The sequence below is a fragment of the Mercenaria mercenaria genome, unplaced genomic scaffold, assembly GCF_021730395.1.
Source record: "Mercenaria mercenaria strain notata unplaced genomic scaffold, MADL_Memer_1 contig_3339, whole genome shotgun sequence".
NCBI classification, from domain to species: Eukaryota; Metazoa; Mollusca; class Bivalvia; order Venerida; family Veneridae; genus Mercenaria; species Mercenaria mercenaria.
The window spans coordinates 20,450-41,861 of record NW_026461466.1 but is presented as its reverse complement, the minus strand read 5'-3'; the positions used below and the strand labels follow the sequence as shown (position 1 = coordinate 41,861).

Here is a 21,412-nt window from a genome sequence, read left to right as displayed (position 1 = left end):
TAATAACATGAAATTTCGACTTCGTATCTTGCCCTTTTATCAGGAAAATTTGAACGTCTGTCCGTCTGTCAAAGGTCAAAAATGTAATGGACAAGTTTTAACTCTTCGAAGTGGGATCATCTATCTACACATCCATATTTTGTACTCAACATGTAGTGTAGTACTACCATACATCAATGTATGACCTACCCCATAGCCTCTAGAGCTACTCCAGATTTCAAACTGTATCCAGGATATATACCTTCATTTACATGTATAGTATGTGCAGATGGTAAGGGCTCGAACTAGGTCGAAAACCTTCCAGATATGGTCAAAGTAGTAAATTACTTTAAGTTGGAATACTTCCCGGTCACCTTCTATGACCTCTCCTCTAAATCTAGATCAATCCAGGTACCCAATTTTAGTCAGACTCATTACTACACGTTCATGTAGGGTATGTCTATGTTTCCTTGCCATATGGGCTCAAACTTAGTAATTCGAAATTTCGACATAGTAACTCGAAATTTTGAGATACATAACTCAAAATGTTGAGATATTAACTCGAAATTTCGAGTTAATAAATAACATACACCTGACACTAATGCTCTTTCTAACTATGTTGATAGGGGCATCCGTGGCCGAGTGGTTAAGGTCGCTGACTTCAAATCACTTGCCCCTCATCGATGTGGGTTCGAGCCTCACTCGGGGCGTTGAATTCTGGCTTACGGAAGGTCGGTGGTTCTACCCAGGTGCCCGCTCGTGATGAAATAATGCACGGAGGGGCACCTGGTGTCTTCCTCCAACATTAAAGCTGGAAAGTCGCCATATGACCTATCATGTGTCGGTGCGACGTTAAATCCAAAAAAAAACTATGTTGATAAACATTGTACAGGCTTGAAGAGGCAGAAGAAGCTCGTTTGAAGGCGACGAAACAGGCTACATCAAAAGCGTATAGCCAGATATGGAAGGTAATAACAAAAATCATCAAATAAGTACCATGTAGCTGGAGATTAATGTTCTTCTTTAAAAACAATTACTACAATATAACACGCTCACAAAAAACATTCATTTCTTTAAATAGATGCATATGTGGCTATGAGTGTATCATGTGTCATTTATTTGACAAATTTTACATTTGGTTTGTGTAAAACCGCTATTTATTCTTTTTAGATGTTACTGTTTAATTCATAGGGGAATGTTTACCATATTTAGTTACATTACCAAACAAACATGTACAAATCCTTTTAAGATAGCAAAGTATTTAATCATAATCTTATGTTTCTGCTGGTTGTATATCATTTTAAGATAGCAAAGTATTTAGTCAAAATCTTATGTTTCTGCTGGTTGTATATCAATGCGTATATGCTATTAACAGTCGGAGAAGGCTGATTTGAAAGACTATTTAGAAAAATCTGAAAAAGAACGCAAAGAACTGGAACGTGTACTCAGAGTGGCAAAGAAAGATAACATGGATATGTCAACAAAGCTGTTTGAAATGAAGATTAAGATGTCTGAAGTTGAAGAAAACTATTATGAAAAGTGAGAACTTCACCGTATTTACATTTTCAGCTATTGGTTCTTTCTTCGTTTTGTTTAGTATTAAAGCTAGTACTTTAGATGTCCGTGTCATTTGTAATGCGTAACAAATAAAGAAAATTTAAGAACTCGGAAATGTAAATAAGAAAAGATCTAAGGTTTTGCAGATGTTTTTTTTTCAAAAAGCATTTGTCTGCAAATCACCAAACGCGTGCTGCCGGTGTAATGAAGTAATTCGACCCCCATAGAATAATGACCCCCCGGTCATTATTCTATAGAAAAAGTGACCCCCCCCCCGGTCATAGTATTATGACCTCAAGATCATAGTACTATGACTCCCCCACGTGAAGTAAACTGAACCTCACGAAGAATATTGACTCCCATTAAAAAAACGACCCCAGGTCATTTGGTTAAATTTAGTGATAACTCATGTATCTAAGGCCTAATTGCTGCATTTTATGCCCCCACTTTGGGGAGGGGTGCATATAGATTTGCCCTTGTCCGTCCGTCCGTCCTTCCGTTTGACCATTAGCCCCAGATACCATCACTTGACACAGAAATCAGAGCATTCCGCAACGGGAAAAGGGATTCTATTTCTAAACGCTGTATCTTGGTGTATACATTTTTTTTCAGGAAATTAACAATTCACAATACGTTCACAAAACACACCAGTGCCAATAATCCCTGCAAACTTCGGTATGAAGTAATTCTTCAGAAGAAAACTGCAAAAGAAACTGCTAGCATAGAACTTAGTATTAATAGAAGTTGCAATACTTAGCAGTGGCAGTAAAGTACGGTAGCGGCAACAATAGAAAGTAGTAGTAGTAGTAGTAGTAGTAGTGGCAGTGGTAGTGGCAGCAGCAGCAGAGGAATAAGTGACAGCAACAACAGCAGCAGGAGAAGAAGAGGTAGATGTACAAGACGTATTAGTGGAAGCAGGTATAGTAGTATCAGTAGTAGCAGTTGTAGTAGTAGTAGAAGAAGTAGTAGTAGTAGTAGTAGAAGAAGAAAAAGTACATGTAGTAATAGCAATAGAAGTAGCGGCACCAGTAATAGTAGTACAATCAAAATGTTAACTATTGGCAAAGGAGGGTATTAGAGTTGTAGATCTAGTAAAATTGTCCGTTAGGTTTTGTGGGGATCACTTTTTAATAGATATTATCGTCGAAAGTCTTTTTAGGAGCCGGTGTTTTACACGGAAAGAGTAACTTTTTTAAATAGAATAATGTCCGGGAATCGATACTGTACGATACTGTATGTAGTAATTGGCAGTGAGTATTTTACATGGAAGGAGTCACTTTTTCTATAGAATAATAACCGGGGTCGTTATTCTATGAGATTCGAAGGGAGTCATCTTTAGGGAGTCAGTATTTTACTTGGCGGGGTCAGTTTTTCTAAAGAATAATGACCGGGGGTCGTTATTCTATAGAGTTTTCATAGGGAGTCAGTTTTTTATAAGGGGAGTCAATATTTTACAGGAAAGGAGTCACATTTTCTATAGAATAATGACCGGGGGGTCGTTATTCTATGGGGGTCGAAATACTTCATTACACCGGCGCAAATCCAGTTAAACGAATTACACATTTACTTTACGGGTTGTCTTTTGAATTATCTGATAACGAACACAATTATCTAGGCTCATTATTTCTTACACAGAAATTGCGGTTTTATTAGTATTTTTCACAAAAGTAATATACTAAAAACCTAGTGAAGCAACTTCACATCAGTTCTGTTTTACCGCCGCGTCAGCGTCAACAAAAGCTAGTACCACAGCCACAGCTTTGCTTTCTGAAGCAATGATAATGTTACTGGATTTTGTCAAATTTCTTCTATCTTTGTCTTTATAAAGAATCGTTGTTTTTTAAACAGACGAATTTTATTTTCTACTTTTGAACAATAGTTTTAGGTCTTATTTAATTCTTAAATTTTACACTGTCTGCAAAGACCAATTATTCCTTACTAAAATGAAAATATAACTTTAAAACAAGTTTTTGATTCATATACTCTTGCAAAAAAAGAATTAAGATGGAAATATTTCTCAAAAGGTAAAAGCTAACATTACGAGTAGCTTTTTGAGCTAATGTTTTTGAAGGAAAATTTCCTTAGTTCCTAAAACTGCAATTGTCGTGGGCAGTGTTGCATTTTCCATTACTGGTCATGAACAGACTCAATTAAACCGAGTCTGCAATTTTCACTGTTTGCCTTGTTTTCGGTGCTTCCGAGGGATCTGCTTTCCAGATTTTATTTTCCCTTCCAAGACTGCTGTCATTATTCAGAGCCAATGCAGTTTGTAGACGATCTATTTTCAGAAATAGCTTGATTGGCGTTGTTTTAAACTTTCTTTGTAGATTGTCGAAGACATCTTCGGAAGAATACATTTTGAAGCAAGAGGTAAATTATTCAATATGTTTGCCATTCAGAAGACTTCCGTGGCCTATTTGTTAAGGATGCTGACTTTGAATCACTTGCCCCTTATGAATGTAGGCTCGGGGCTTTGCTTGGGATGTAGAATGTCTTATGTGATAAAGCCACCCGACTGGCTTACGGAAGGTCGATTGTTCTAACCAGGTGCTCGCCCGTGATGAAATTATGCCTGGAGGGGCACCTAGGATTTTTTTCTTCCATGAAAAGCTAGAACAATGCCAAAATGACCTGTAATTGTGCCGGTTTGACTTTAAAACACAAGGAAAACAAACAAAATTGCCATTTATATGTGATGTTCTTTCCTTTCAAAGTTAGGTAGTTTTTTTCCAAATGTTATAAAAAGAACAAAATTTATAATACATTATGCTTGATATCGCCTTTTGTCAGTAGTCTAGTTAAGAATAGTATATCAATATCAGACTTTGTTATAAACTATCAATACATTCATTGAGTCGAACGTATTTTTAAGTTTGACTTCGGATCCATATCAATTAAGAATATAGTTCAGTTTGTTAAAAATAGTAAATATAAAGTCAAAATAAAAGATACATTTAATGTAGTACTGAAACTATAAGCCGTTTCAAACTGTTACGAACATTCTATACTACGCTTTAAACTGGTGATATACCCCTTTTACCTTTTTCCGTACTACTGATACGATTCCAATCGTTTTTACATTAAACAATGAATGAATTCAAGCGTTGTATATTCTGCAATAAACAATGGTTGACGCAAGGACCGGTTGGTAAAAATATGACATCATTTTCAAATCAATACAGTTATCATCATCTTTAGATGAGCATGTTAGAATGAAAATAACAGAGGCATTCTTTTGGTTTATCGTTGGATTAATATTATCCATTGTTCAGATGCTTGAATATTTAACCAGGCTAACGCTCACGTGTTTCAATTCCTATACATCTGAGCTCTGACCCGTGGTGAATCAGGCAAAAAATAACGCTAGGTCGTAATCACTTGAAAAATAATATGTATCGATATCTAAATACATATTTCAGATTGAAGACCTTAAAGAAGACTTAGCGACTGAGGTGCGTCTGCGGAAAGAATATATTCTCAGAAATGCAGTGTTAGCTGAAGAAATTCGCGCAATTCGAGAAAGATTAGACATTGTCGATCAAGAGCAGACGTTGAACAAGGTACATCTTGAAAAGGATCTAGACAGGGTTTACCGACGTAACTCAAATATGCGGCGTTATCAACCGCGTTATCGAACCCCACTTCTGCAAACAAAAAAATCAGGACAATTTTATATGAAGTCGCCATTACAATCGAGCGAATTCAAATTTTATTAGTTACCAGCCATATGTTTCTTTCTCCGTTTTCCAACATTTTATACACTTTATGTACTTTATGAGCTTTTGAGAAAAATATGGTGTGATGATTTACAACAAAATTGTAAAATTAGCAATTTTGAGAAACTATTAGTCTCATAGTGAATCTAAATTACTTAACTGACTATTTTTGATTGAGTTTCGCCCATTTACATTGAAAGGAGAGAAGGATGTCTTTTGAACCGAGATAACCTTTTTGGATTTGAGAATACAATAAGAATGTAAGACTCCATTTGATTATAACAAAACTTTCTTCTTGTTCACTAAACAGTTACTATATGTAATAAGCGTGTATACATTTTATGTCTCATGCATCTTGATAAATTATAGATTTGTTTTCTTATTTCTGGGTACGAAGTTATATTGAAATCACAGTTTTTGTATAGTCATAGTTTCGTCTGTTTTCCTTGAAAACAAAGTAATTTTTCAGTGACTATATCCAAATGCATTCTTCATTTCAGTAAAATTCATTTAGAATAGTCTTTTCAGGCTATGGGTGAAGAAGTATATAAATTCTATATTCCGAATACATTTTCTTGAATAAACGTATTTTCCCGACACCATTGTCAAGATAACTGTTGATTTTGTCAGTTTAAACTACACTGTCTTTAATTTGATTTTTTCTTGAAGAAAATGACAAATTATTAAAAAGGTTTTTATTTTCACAATTAAGATCCTTTGATCTTTCTATCTCGCTCGGGAGTATAAATTTTATCAACAATCCACAGATATTCAGTCTTAAAAGGAGGAAATGAATCATTTTTCATAAAGACCTTGATGCCCGTTTCGACTGAGAACAATCATGTGAGAAAATCATACAGCTTTTCCTGAATTCAATTGTCATAATATTTCGCTCCTTATCTACTTTCGATTTCGTCAAGGAGTAATGTCCCTTCCAAGACAAGTAATGTTCAATTTCAAAAATATTATGAGAGATGCGGATTTTTCATCCTTTGTTATTTTTTATTATTCGCCGAAGAGTTATACGTAGTGAATATCAATTGACACAGGTTGTCATTCAAAACATTGATGTAGTTTTGCTCCTTTGTGATTTTTAATTTTCATGGAGGGACAATTGCATTACCAATTGAATTGACATGTAATGTGACTATAGCAGGAACTGTTTCTCATTGTTCTGTAGTTTTGCTCCTTTGCTGTTTTCGAGTTTTCGTCAAGGAGTATTGCACTACTTATTGACATGTAGTGAAATTAAACCTTTCAAAACAGTGTTATGTAGTTTTGCTCCTTTTATTCTTTTATATATTTTTCACGGAGGACTAACTGCACTACCATTTGACATGAAAGGAGTTGTTTGTCTATCAAAATATTTGTTATGTGGCTTTACTCCTTCGCTAGTTTCGATTTTTCGTGCAGGAGTAACTGCAATAACAATTGACAAGTAATGGAACTAATCAGGTTCAAAACATTTGTTACAAATTGAATGTAAATAGTTAGTCATATTTGCTATTTTCGATTTAATATCAAATTTAATTGCCAATTGTATAGTGACATAATCGTTTCTTTTTTGTTGTTGCTTAAATTAATATTTAATGGAGGACGTATAATGCTCATTTATTTATTTTACTCCTTTTCTCTTTTCAATTTTTGGAAGAGTTATGTCAATATTATGCATTCACGCTTATAGCAAATAACAAAACTGGAACTGTTTGTCTTTAAGAAATTGGACTTTTTCGAGAGATTTCAATGATGAAACTACTGCTTTTACGAAACAACAAAATATATGAACTGTTTGTCTCTCAAAACATTTGTTATGTAAGTTTGCTTCTTTGTTATTTTCAATTGTTCTTCAAGAAGTAATTGCAATAACTATCAAGGAACGATAGGTATTGCTATTGTAAATCGCAATTTGTCTTAGGTATATTAATCAGGAGTATTCCAACTCATTTTTGGGCAATAAACCTCTAAAACCTAATGTTTTTAGTCTGATGTTGAGTAGCCATTTAGAAAGAGTGTTATTATTACGAAATATACATAAAATATGTTGTTAATAGCTAAAATGTTTTGTTAAATAGCAAAGAGGAGATGTTTTATTATATATCTACGCTTTTTAATCTCTTACATAATGTCATGTTCAAGAACATTCTTTGAGTAGTCGCTTTTGTAATCAGCAGGCACATTTGAATGCAGTTGATTGCGTTAGTTTTATTTGTACGACAATGTACTCTTACGCTATTCATAAATCATTATATTTATTTATGTTTAAATGTTTTGTCAATAAATTTATCTTCTCTTCTAGATATGTTTCGTTTTGTTTGTTAGTGAAGTAATATAATAAAAGGAAAATTGTATAACTACACTATGGAAGAGCAATACAGTAAGGTGCGTTTTAATTATCAACTCGAAATGTCGAGTTTCTAAGTTGAAATTTCGAGTTACTTACTAAAAATTTCGAGGTACTTAACTCAAAATTTCGAGATACTTACTCGAAATTTTGACCTGGTAACTCGAAATTTCTAGTTATGAAATTCGAAACATCGAATCAATTAGTCGAAACTTCGAGTTCAGTTACTCGAAATTTCTATTTAATAACATGACATTTTAACTTCCTATCTTGCTTTCTTTCTCCGCGTTCCAACATTTTATTCACTTTATGTACTTTATGAGCTTTTGAGAAAAATATGGTGTGATAATTTACAACAAAACTGTAAAATTAGCAATTTTGAGAAACTACTGGTCTAAGAGTGAATCTAAATTACTTAACTGACTATTTCTTATTGATTTTGGCCAATTAATATTGAAAGGAGAAAAGGATGTTTTTTAAACCGAGATAAGCTTTTTGGGTTTGAGAATACAATAAGAATGGAAGACAGTTTACCCTGGATTTTGTATAATCATAGTTTCTTTTGTTTTCCTCGAAAACAAAGTAATTTTTTCAATGACTATTCAAATGCATTCTTCATTTCAGTAAAATTCATTTAGAATAGTCTTTTCAGGCTATGGGTGTAGAATTATACAAATTCTATATTCCGAATAAATTTCCTGACACCATTGTCATGGTAACTGTTGCTTTTTGTCAGTTTAAACTGCCTTTAATTTGATTTTTTTTAAAAGCTTGAAAAATGACAAATTAATAAAAAGGTTTTTATTTTCACAATTAAGATCCTTTGATCTTTCTAACCGGCTCGGGAGTATAAATTTTATCAACAATCCACAGATATTCAGTCTTAACTAATACAGCTGCCGCGCTGTTAAAAACAGGAAATGAATTATTTATTATAAAGACGCTGATGCCAGTTTCTAGTCAGAACAATCATGTGAGAAAATCATACAGTTTTTCCTAAATTCAATTGTCATAATATTTCGCTCCTTATCTACTTTCGATTTCGTCAAGGAGTAATTTCCCTTCCAAGACAAGGAATGTTTAATGACAAAAAAAGTATGGGAGACGCGTATTTTTCATCCTTTGTTATTTTTTATTATACGCCAAAGAGTTATACGCTAAGAATATCAATTGACACAGTTTGTCATTCAAAACATTGTTATGTAGTTTTGCTCCTTTGTGATTTTTATTTTTCATGAAGAAACAATTGTATTACCAATTGAATTGACATGTAATGTGACTATAGCAGGAACTGTTTCTCATTGTTCTGTAGTTTTGCTCCTTTGCTGTTTTCGAGTTTTCGTCAAGGAGTATTGCACTACCTATTGACATGTAGTAAAATTAAACCTTTCTAAACAGTGATATGTAGTTGTGCTGCTTTTATTCTTTTATATATTTTTCACGGAGGACTAATTATACTACCAACTGACATGAAAGGAGTTGTTTGTCTATCAAAATATTTGTTATGTGGCTTTACTCCTTCGCTAGTTTCAATTTTTCGTGCAGGAGTAATTGCACTAACAATTGACAAGTAATAGAACTAATCAGGCTGAACACATTTGTTACAAAGTGAATGTAAATAGTTCTTCATCTTTGCTATTTTCGATTCAATGTCAAATATTAACTGCCAGTTGTAAAGTGACATGATTGTTTCTTTTTTGTTGTTGCTTAAATTAATATTTAACGGAGGACGTATAATTCTCATTCATTTATTTTACTCCTTTTCTCTTTTCAATTTTTGGAAGAGTTATGTCAATATAAAGCATTCACGCTTATAGCAAATAACTAAACTGGAACTGTCTGTCTTTAAGAAATTGGACTTTTTCGAGAGATTTCAATGATAAAACTACTGCTTTTACGGAACAACAAAATATATGTGTTGAAATGTTTGTCTCTCAAAACATTTGTTATGTAAGTTTGCTTCTTTGTTATTTTCAATTGTTCTTCAAGGAGTAATTGCATTAACAATCAAGGAACGATAGGTATTGCTATTGTAAATCGCAATTTGTCTTAGGTGTATTAAGCAGTAGTGTTCCAGCTCATTTTTTGGCAATAAACCTCTAAAACCTAATGTTTTTAGTCTGATGTTGAGTAGCCATTTAGAAAGACATGTTATTAATACAAAATATACACAAAATATGTTGTTAATCGCTAAAATGTTTTATTAAATTGCAAAGAGGCGATGTTTTTATTCTCTTACATAATGTCATGTTCAAGAACATTCTTTGAGTCGTCGCTTTTGTAATCAGCAGGCGCATTTGAATGCAGTTGATTGCGTTAGTTTTATTTGTACGACAATGTACTCTTACGCTATTCATAAATCAATATATTTATTTATGTTTAAATGTTTTGTCAATAAATTTATCTTCTCTTCTAGATATTTTTCGTTGTGTTTGTTAGTGAAGTAATATAATAAAAGGAAAATTAAATAACTACACTATGGAAGAGCAATATAGTTATGTGCGTTTTAATTATCAACTCGTAATGTCGAGATACTAAGTTGAAATTTCGAGTTACTAACTAAACTTTTCGAGGTACTTAACTCAAAATTTCGAGATACTTACTCGAAATTTTGACTTGGTAACTCAAAATTTCTAGTTATGAAATTTCGAATAAATTAGTCTTAACTTCGAGTCCAATTACTCGAAAATTCAAGTGAATAACACGAAATTTTGACTTTGTGTCTTGCTCTTTTGTCCGCAAACTTTGAACTTCTGTCCGTCTGTCAAAAGCCAAGACTGTAATTGATAACTTATGACCCTTTTAAGTGGAATCTTCTATCTACACATCCGTATATCGTACCCATCATATAACGATTTGAATATATATCACCATACATCAATTTATGACCTACCCAATAGCCTCCAGAGCCACTCCAGATTTCAAACTGTATCCAGGATATATACCTTCATTTACATGCCTAGTATGTTCAGGTGGTAGGGGCTCGAACTAGATCGTAAACCTTCTAGATGTGGACAAAATAGAGAAATATTCGAAGTTCTAATACTTCCCGGTCATCTTCTACGACCTCTCCTCAAAATCTAGATCAATCCAGGTACCAAATCCTGGTCAGACTCATTGCTACAGTTTCATGTAGGCTACGTTTATATTTCCTTGCGATGTGGGCGTAAGTTCCAGACTAAAACACGGTTTAAATAATGATATTTTTCTATGAGCAAACGCTGCCAGGTCATCTCAATCATATGACCCTGTAAGGCGTCCCAATTGATACACCTGATACCTAATCTTGGCCAGGACCTATACATCAAGGTAAACTTTAGTACTTAGTTACTCGAAATCTTGACTATATAACTCGAAATTTCGAGTTACTAAGTCGAAATTTCGAGTTAATAAAAAGCATGCACCTGGCACTTATGCTTATCTGTACTAAACTGTACAGATAGGTCGTATTCCTTGAGTTTTATTCTCACTATCCCGACATATTCCTTATATTTTTCTAAAGTGTTGTTCTAATCTAATGTTCTTTTTTAATCAAATGGATTCATATAATACATAGAAAATAATTTATGATTCATATTGCCGGCATCATACATTTTAATTACGGACATAATTCTGTTTAAATTGCTTTAGTCGCTGCTACCTCACATTTTCAGGTATAATTTGTAACTTACCGCTGAGTGACCTTTGAACGTGTATAGAAAATACGCCGCTTTTCTTAGAGATTTCCTATCGCTAAATACAATGTTAGCATTTAGTACAAACTTCTTAATTCATTTCTAATAATCGAAGGCTTATTTAATACATGCTACTATATATCATTGGACAGAACATAAAGATCGAACACATAGAGACAAATCTACTGCCACATATAAATGTAGACACTTTGCCTTATGTACATTGAAAGACAGTTAAATACTAATGTCTTTATGTAAGACTGAATAAAAAAACACTTATGATACTCGTTTAGGTAATGTCTGGTTTCATTATTGTGTAAGAGAACGTAAAGATTGTATATAGTTTACAGAAGCATATAGAAACATACGCGTTCATGCTGCTTCTGCAGATGTAGAAAATTATTAGACTTTTTTGCATAAACAAGGTATTTGGTGTTCGAAACTACCCAATTATATCATTATCTTAACTTAATTTACCCCATTCGAAATAAGTAATTAAATTTACTTTGATGGGTCATCCCAGGTATTTAGATCAATCATTTTTCTATTTAGTAAATCATAACATATACTGACTTAATCTTTCATGTACCAATTATGAAGTAGAAATCTGTTTTAACATGTATATTATATTCTAATCAAAACATCTTTCAATCTATATGGGCTATTGTATACATATATTTTAATGCATTAGTTTTATTTAATGTTTTATGATCTTATGCCTGAATAAATTTGAATTGAATTGAATTGAACAATATATTTCAATATAAAAAAAAAAAAAAAAAAAAAATAAATAAAAAAATAAAAATAAAGAAATAGATAAATAAAAAAGTCTAAAAGCCTTGGCTTACAAAGCCTTTCACTATTTTTCTCCGCTTAAAATACCCTGGAGCAAGGCCCATCTCAACGATTCGGTATCTTATACTTACCTCTAGTTTCTGATTCAAGGTTTGTCTCTTCATCCCCGGCATATTGTACTTACCTCCTGTTCTTGAGCAATGTTCGTCTCTCCATCACCTGCATACTGAACTTACTTCCTGACACAAGGTTCGTCTCTGCATCTCCGCCATATCGTACTTACTTCTTGATCCTGGTAGAAAATTCGTCTCTCCATCTCACCATGTGCCATATATTGTACTTACCTTTTTCCTGTCACAAGGTTCGTCTCTCGCACAAGATTCGTCTCTTCATCTTCGGCATATAGTACTTACCTTTTATTCCTGGTATAATGTTCGTCTCTCCGTCTTCGGCATATCAAACTTACCTTTTTTCCTGGTACAATGTTCGGCTCTCCGTCTTCGGCATATTGTACTTACCTTTTGTTCCTGGCACAAGGTTCGTCTCTCCGTCTTCAGCATATTGTACTTACCTTTCATTCTTGGTACAATGTTCGTCTCTCCATTCTCGGCATATTGTACTTACCTTTTGGTCCTTGTACAATGTTTGTCTCTCCGTCTTCGGCATATTGTTCTTACCTTTTGTTCCAGGCACAAGGTTCGTCTCTCCGTCTTCGGCATATTGTACTTACCTTTTGTTCCTGGTACAGTGTTTGTTTCTCCGTGTTCGGCATATTGTACTTCTTCTATTCTTCTTCTTCTCGTACGCAACTACCCTGTCAGACCAGTAGCCTCGATGAAACTTGTGGTTTGCTGCAGATCCTCAATGCCTCCATACAGTTTCTGGTGGATTGAGGTATCTATCGGCCAAGTCGCAGCTCGCTCCTAGTCATGCCTTTTACATCTCTGAAGTATATGCTCCGTAGTCTGATCTTTCTTGCCGCATGGACAAGTTGGCGATGATGCCAGTCTGTACATCTTGTAGATGTGAGCATTGTGCTTGTTGTGCCCTGAGCGGAGCCTGACAATCATCACTTGTTCAGACCGATCAAGGAGATGAAAAGCATTTTCTCCGTCCTTGGTCTCGTTAGTACCTTGATGATTGTGACTTTCTCCTTGTAACTCACAGGTTCTGTTTGTTGTTCTGACTGAGCTCCTAGCTTAGCAAGTTTGTCTGCCTCTTCATTGCCTGCAAGTTCACAATGGGATGGAATCCACTGAAGTGCTACTTTGCAGATTATACTCAGGCTCTGCATTCTCCTGGCTAGCTGCGGAGCTTTATTGTTGATCAGAGCTTCCATGACAGACAGTGCATCTTTGAGAAAGACGGCTGAGGACTGCCGAGTCTTCAAGCATTGAGACGGCCTTCATGAGTGCTTCAGTTTCTGCCTTACAATTCCTGCAGTGTTTTCCTGTGGCTGCATGTAGTGTTTCTCTCTTGTCAGATGGATATTGAATAAAAAACCCTGCTCCTCCATCTTTGACGGAACATGTGGCTGATCCGTCTGTGTAGATATGAGTCCATGATTCCGGAGGATAGTTTTCATTGATCATAGCAAGTGTGAGGCTCTTCCGAATGCCTTCATCCTCTTGCTTCCCGCAGTCAAGACGAGGAACAGCAAGTCTTACAGAGGACAGATCATTTGCTAGTGGGTTTATAATGTGTTCACTACCTAGAGGAGTCTTTGGTATGTTCAGCTCAGTTTTGAACTCTCCGCTGAGTTCCTTTGCCTCATGAACGAAGCTGCTACGTTTGAGCCGATTATTGGTGTAGCCATCTGGCTTGGCTTTCATGGGATGGTCTTAGAAAGACCTGAAATTCTCTGCTTGAAACATGACCTTTGCATGTCTCCTGTCTTGTAACGGCTGTGTGCCTGATAGCTTCTCCATGAAGGAGATTGGTGTAGACTTTGTAGCACCTATCATGATCCGCAATGCTTGGATCTGAACCTTGTCTAAAGCCTGTTGGTACGTTTCGGCAGTAGTGGACCAGGCAGTTGAGCTATACCCTAAGTTGGGTCTCACTGTTCCCTGATGTACTGTCTTGAGTATTTGCTCATTTGCTCCCCACGTTGTTCCAGCAAGTTTGCGCATCATGGCAAGCTTCTTACGGGCCTTCCCTTCTGCTTGACTAATGTGGGGCTTCCAGATCAGCCGTTTGTCAAAGGTCACGCCAAGGTATTTTGCCTTGTCTGCTTCAATCAGCGAAGTATTTTGATTTTACCCGCCCTTTGCTTTGGTCGACAGGGAGAATAGTGTGGTGGTCGATTTCTCTGTATTGATCGATACACACCAATCTTCAGCCCAAGCTGAAAGCTTGCTGATGGCTTCTTATATCCTGTATGTGGCTGTAGTGGCATGTTTTTCCTTACACCATAACACCAGACCGTCAGCGTAGAGTGCAGCCTTAACTCCTTTCGGTAGTTCAGACAATTCAGATCATTGATGAAAAGCAAGAAGAGGTTAGGGGATAAGACTCCGCCTTGTGGGACAGCATGTCGCAACAGGATCCTCCTACCGCTGGCATGTTCTAACTGACTCTTGCTCTCCTGTTGTGGAGTTATGACTTAATCCACCTCAGTATGTGACCTCCTATACCTGTCCGCACGCATCAGTTTGACGAAGAGTCCATCAGTCTAGACTTTGTCGAACGCTCTCTGCAGATCAGTCCATGCTGTAAACACGACTTTCTGCTCTTGGAAGGTGTCCTCAATCTCGATAGATACGTGGTCTGGTCCTCAGTGGAACGGAATTGTCTGAAACCAGCTTGTTGCGTTGCAAATAGGTTGTTAGTCTCCATGTACCACTTCAGGTGTGCATTCACAATCCTCTCCATGGTCTTTCAGACACAGCTGGTTAGGCTGATTGGGCGATAGCTTGCAGCCTTCTTTGGATCCTTCCCTTTCTTGTGGATGGGGATAATGACTACCTCTTTCCATATCTGTGGAAGCAGTCCTTGTGTCCAGCTGTAGTTGTCAATTTCCAGGAGTTTACAAATTGCTGTAGTGCCTAGATGGGTCAGCATTTCATTTTTGACTCCATCTGGCCCAGGAGACTTCTTTGTTTTCAACTGCCTAAGAGATGTCTGTACCTCATGCAGTTTAAGACTTTGCGTCAAGCATTCTGATGTCACTTGGCTTGTCTGCCTTTCCCTTTTTTTCTCCCTTGGGCTTCCGTTTGCCGTTCCCTGTTAATGGGGATGTTTGAAACAACTTTATAGTTAGAAGCAAAATATTTGCCGCTTGTTTACCCGTCAACATTTCACCATTCTCTTCCAAAGTTACTGAGCCTCTTCCTGTTTCATCATCGTTCAGCTGTCTCGTCAATCCTCACAGCTTTTGGCCATATCGCTCTAGGTAGAGCGAGGCTGTTTTGTTTCTCCAGCTCTTCCCCTGTGCTTCACGTTTGTGCCTGAGGAAATTGGCCTTTTGCTCGCTGTAGAGAGAGGTTACTTCTTGTGAGGGATTGTTTTCTGTTTCCTTCCTGGCTTCTGATAACTTTGCCTGTAGATTCTCCAACTCATCACTCCAGTAGGGCTTATAGTCCTTTCTTGCGCTTAGTCTAGTCCGATTTTGCAGATATATGTTTATTTAAGAAGTTACAAGCATTTTGTTAGTATTTGGTCCAACATACTTTTTAACATATTTTGGGTATGCTGAATCCAAAAATATATGTTGGCCATCTGGCAAATGCCTCTGAAAGGGTTAAAAATAGGGGCAAAAATGTCTACATTTTTCGATTTTTATTTCCATTAATATTATTTTATGATACAAATGTTTATCTTTAGACATGTTTGAACATATTATTTCATATTTTTAGTATAATTGAGTTAATATTTATCAGTAAAATATTTTACAAGTTAAAAATTTGTACTTTAGGGGTTCAAAAAGGTGAATTTGGAGACAATTTTTTTTTTAAGAAATATTCAACGTCATTCATAGAATAGAAAAAAAATGAGAATAAGTATGAGATTAAAAACATCTGCTTGAATTTTGATGTCAAAAAGAAAATAATATTTTTGATGAAATGGTTTTTGCAGTCTTGAAAATAATCATTTAAGACAAAAATAATGGAGAAATTAAAACTTAATTAACATGACATTGTCTATAATAGAGAAAAAAATAACATGTATAACATATGTAATCCTGGTAAGATTTTATTGGACAATAAACTTTTTAATACCTAAGCAGCATAATAATTGGTGAAAATTAATTGTGACAGGGATTAAGATGATGACTAATTTGTACTTAATTAGCATAAACTATCCAGGTCTCTGTTACAATAACAGTATGAGTCTGATCATGTTATTGTAAAGTCCTTACCTAAACACTCTGGAATGCTTTACCTGTTAATTAATCTACATTAATTCTGACACAAGGACACACTCTTTACGGTTTTAGAGGTGTCAAGAACATTTAATGGAATCAAGACTTTTTGCAAGATATTTTGCAGGTAGGAAAAATTTATGCGTATTTTTTTTTCTATAACATTTTAGAAATGCTTTGTTTTATATACATCGTTAATTTCTAATATTTGGTGAAATTGTATTTAATTTAACTTTAAAAATCTGTGATACGTTTAGTTAAAAGTATCTGTTAAAGTTAGCTTTATATACTATTATTGATTGTGAATAATAAGTAATACAATATCATTTTGTTTTTCATAGATGTTAAAATATTCCACAGTAAGAATGGGCAGGACTTTGCAATTAAAGAGACCATTTCAAGATAGCACAGAAATATGCATCATTTGTCAGGAGGCAGAATCTGACAAACTTGAAACTAAACAGCCTCAAGGCATAATATCTCTAAAACAGTGAGCTGAATCAAGAAAAAAATTCAGAGATTGTTCTAGCAATGAAGCCATAAGAAGAATTGAAAAAATAGATGAAATGACAAAATACTTTGCCATAGAAATTATTAATTATTCTAAATTTGTTCACAAAAAAAACAAATACAAACTCTTCAGTCAAAACTAAGTGCTGATATAAAACAAGCCTCCAGACAAACATCAGATAAAGCTGGACCCTCATCAAACTTATTATATACACCTACAAGAAGGTTAAACCAATAAACTGGGAAATATGTATGTTCTGTCAAGACAAAAAGCATGAAAATCTCTTTAACATAACTACCTTCCAAATCAGTGATATTATTTTAAAGGATGCTAAACTTGACAACACAATGCGATTGCGTCTCTCTGATGTCAACGACCTCACAGCTGCAGTGGGCAAATATCATAACAAATGTTTAAATTCTTTTAGATACGGAGTTCACAAAACCAAGTCGGACAGCACAAATACAGATCTTGCCATGATCTTTCTTATACATGTACTTGAGAATGCTGCAACGAAATCGCAAATACTGCGACATTTGGAACAGATACTGCACACTTATTGAAGAGACTTCTTCAACAATTCCTTTGTCATTTAATTCTAGAAGATCATCATTCAAAGAAGCCCTACAACGTAACTTGAGAAACCAGTTTCAGTTTGTAACTCCACTTCATAGATCTGTTGATGAAAGTTTTACACTTCTTGTTCCATATGAATGTGCTGTGTCAATGCTTAGTGATGCCCATTATGCTACTACTGACGATAGTGATGAGCGGCTGACAATACCGAAATATAATTCCAGTTACGACTTCTTGTCATTGGTATACGTAGTACTTAAATTAAAGGCTGATTTGCTCTCTCTTGCCTTGAATGGACATTCTAGACTGAGTGTGAGTGAAATTCATAGGTATGATCATACGAATTATGCACGTTGGAGAACTGTCTATCTGGCAGATGCATATCAGCTGTCTCAAGAAGTCTTGCAAGAGTTCAGAAATGACAACTTTGTTGTTAAGAGGTCAAACTCAAAATTCAATCAAGTGGATCCTGATCTAAGTCAGGAATGGCTGAATTCAACTGGGAAGAAAGGTTGAGGAATAACTGTTATAACAAGAACCCCTACAGCTTTGACTAGATGGTCTTTATCTTACAACCTGAGGTCTCATATAAGCCTTTTTACCAAGTGTATGTACAAAGTCAATGACGAAGACATACTTGTGCATAAGGAAAATCAAAGAGCAGGCAAGCTGTGGACCAACAAGCTGAAGAAGCAGTTCTAAATGTATTACAAAGATATAATGTGGCTGATCCACATGTGCTAGGTGAAAGTTTGTTGAATGTAGCAACTAAAGACATTGCAACTGACAGTATAAAAAAGTCTCTACTGTCTGCCTTGCAATTTGGCCAGGAACAACGTGATTGTTTTGTAAGAGAGAGACTACAGTTTGAAAAGAGTGATAATGTATCAAAAGTTCAGCTACGTGATACAATCAAAAAGAACAATCCATCTACATTTGCTTCTTTGTACATTAGTGATAAAGCATCGAAGTCAACAATTGAAAAGGGCAAAATATTAAGAGCAGATCGAAATACACTACATCATTTAGTGACAGCACATAAGGCAGACAGAGATGTAAATATTGAGGAAATACTAAAACATGAACAGTTGCCAGTTCCAGTTTTCATTTCCGAAACCAGTGGAACTCTCAAAATGTGCAAAAATCCATATCGTTGGATGAACTTGTCAAGGATGAGTGACCAAATAAAACAAAGGAAAAAATATGAAAGGATAGATGGAGTGTTTGTCCGGCATCACTCAATAAAATCAAACACCAGGAAACAAGGCACAAAGGCATATCAACCAGTGAGGAGAGTAATTGAAAGTACCATTAACAAAAATCTGGTGTAACTTTTTAGCACTTCCTGCAAATAATTTTTGCTCTTACTATGCCATCTGCAAGAAATAAATGCAATAGTATGGATGATGGATGGAACAGCAAAAAACGAAAATACATTCAAGTCAACACAGTGTTAGATACATCATCAATAACTGAAGAATTGCGTAGAAATTTACTTGCTTTCCATGCACTCGCTTGCTGTGACATAACATTGTATTTCTGTGGAATCTCTAAAAGATCCGCATTTAAGGTCTTTAGATCTAAGGCAATGCAAAACTGATAGAAGGTCTCGGACATGGACAACTGTCTGATGAAGTAATGAAAAACTGTGAATACTTTATTTGCAAGATGTATGGCCAAGATATTGTTAGTATTGACAGTGCTCGAAATGTTATGTTTGCCAGGTTTACAAGTCCTGAACACATGTCCCCAACCAGTGATCATGCTTATTTCACATTAAAAGAGCTCATCATCAAGCTCTGGTATGGAACCAAACAACTGTTCCCAATCCAGACCTGCCTGCACCTACTGACATGGGATGGAAGGTGGAAGATGACACACTTACGCCAGTTCTTCTTACCCGTGATCCGATTCCTCAAGCTTGTATGGAGTTCATTGCTTGCAAGTGTACATCTAGATGTAGGACCCTCAGATGTAGATGTAAAAAGATTGGACTTTTATGCACAGATATATGTCAAGCAATAAAAGCATTACCAGCTGTATGAACTCGAGGCAGTAAATTAACATATGAAATAGGACTTTGAAAGCATAGCTTGAGGTTCAACTATGTCAGTCTATATAATTTTGAAATAATTATATGATAAACAGTTAAACTGTAAACTCATTCAAAATATAAAATTATTGCACTGCATTCAACAATAGCTTTGCAAATATAACCAACTTGAATTAATTAATATTAAAAAAGTCAAGTTAGAGTTTTTTTAAGCTTTTTTCTCTTAACGCAGCACACATTTGGATTAAAGGTTACAGTCAAACCTGTGTTAAAGACCACCTCTGAACAGAGACCACTTGGCTCTTAAGACCACATGTTTTATTTCCCATTTTATCATTTACATTGTATTTTAACCTGTGAATAAAGACTACCTCCCAATAAAGGCCACATTTTTGCTCTCCCAAAGGTGGTCTTTATAGACAGGTTTGACTATTTATCTTTGAAAAAAGTGTTGTTTATTTCATTTGTTACTATGTTACACATCACTTTGATAAAAAAAACCCCACATATTTCTGGATAATTGTGATGATGTTACCTGTTTCTATAAGAAATATCATAATTTGGCGGCCATTTTGTTTTCCGCCATTTTGACCTATAAAAAATCATTTCTCAGATGGCCAACATATATTTCTGAATTTAGCATACCCAAATTATACTAAAAAAGTATATGGGACCAAATACTAACAAAATGCCTGTACCTCTCACATTTATTGAAATCTGGACTAGACTATCTCCTTGAAATGGCGCTGTAAGCAGCCTTAAGTATACTGGCGTTGAAGTATTTGACAACCCGATTGATGTCTCTGCCTTCCTCTCTGACTTTGGTAAAAGGTACACCTGGCCGTCTTGTAGTTCCATCTGGGGATGTTAGGTGAAGTAGAGGCTATACGATCCATAGTAAGTTGGACTGGGCGATGGTCGCTACCTCCTAGTTATTCATCGACTTCCCGCTTGACCTGTCCATGTATGTCATCAGTACATAAGGCAAAATCAGGGATTGATGTTGTTCGCCAGCATCTGGAGTAATAAGTTGGGGGATCATCTGGCTTGTTGATGAGGTTTAATTTGTTATCATCTTGCCAGGTCTCCACTTTTTCTCACGTTTATCCATGTGGTCATATCCCCAGCTTTGTGAGTGACTGTTAAAGTCTCCTACAATGATGAACCTGGTTTAATCAGTTGTAACTTTGTCAAGGGACAGAGCTTTGTCACTTGGAGAGTATATATTATATATTCACAAGTTTCAAGTTGAACTCGTTCTTTCTGAGGCTCAGAACTTGGAACTCGGAGTCATCCATATGTGTGTTGGTCTGGACAGCGCTGATGTTGTTCCTGACCAAAGTCGTGATGCCTCCTTTTCTGTCACCGCAAAAACACTGGTATCTGGTGTCTTCAACTCTCTAGGTTTCTTTCGGAGTTACCTCACCTTTAGTTCCGAGTTAAAACACTATCCTGGGAACACATGAGCTATTTGTCCTATAGCTAGAGGCATCAGGGCGTGTCCACTCACCGGTTGGCCTGGCATGCCACATGTCTGGGGGCAGACCTCCTCCGAGTCCCCTGCAGTTCTGCCTGAGGCCGCAAGGTGCTCAGTTACTGTGTGGGCCAACTGGGAGGCACTGCAAAAGGGTTTGTCTGCAGAGAGGCTATGTACTGGCAGGGAAGACTTACGCACTCGGCTCCTTGTTCACCGAAGGCTAGCCAGCGGCGGAGGCTGAAAGCGGAAGGTGACAAGCACTAAACACACAGCATACCACACTTGACGCATCAGCAGACCAATGCCACACATACTGTACTTACCTTTTTTTCCTGGCACAAGGTTCGTCTCTCCGTCTTCGGCATATTAT

At 35.9% G+C, this 21,412-nt stretch overlaps 1 protein-coding gene across 3 annotated transcripts in view; it reads left to right on the top strand.

Moving 5' to 3' along the window:
* LOC128552974 (myosin heavy chain, non-muscle-like) overlaps positions 1 to 10,008 on the top strand; it is a 30,204-nt gene extending 20,196 nt beyond the window's left edge. For all 3 annotated transcript variants that reach the window (XM_053534072.1, XM_053534071.1, XM_053534070.1), the window contains 4 exons: positions 872 to 947; positions 1,355 to 1,518; positions 3,864 to 3,906; positions 4,956 to 10,008. In XM_053534072.1, the coding sequence (XP_053390047.1) occupies positions 872 to 947; positions 1,355 to 1,518; positions 3,864 to 3,906; positions 4,956 to 5,252 (580 nt within the window). In that variant the 3' untranslated portion in view covers positions 5,253 to 10,008. The remainder of the gene's footprint in view (positions 1 to 871; positions 948 to 1,354; positions 1,519 to 3,863; positions 3,907 to 4,955) is intronic.
* Positions 10,009 to 21,412: the final 11,404 nt, after the last annotated feature.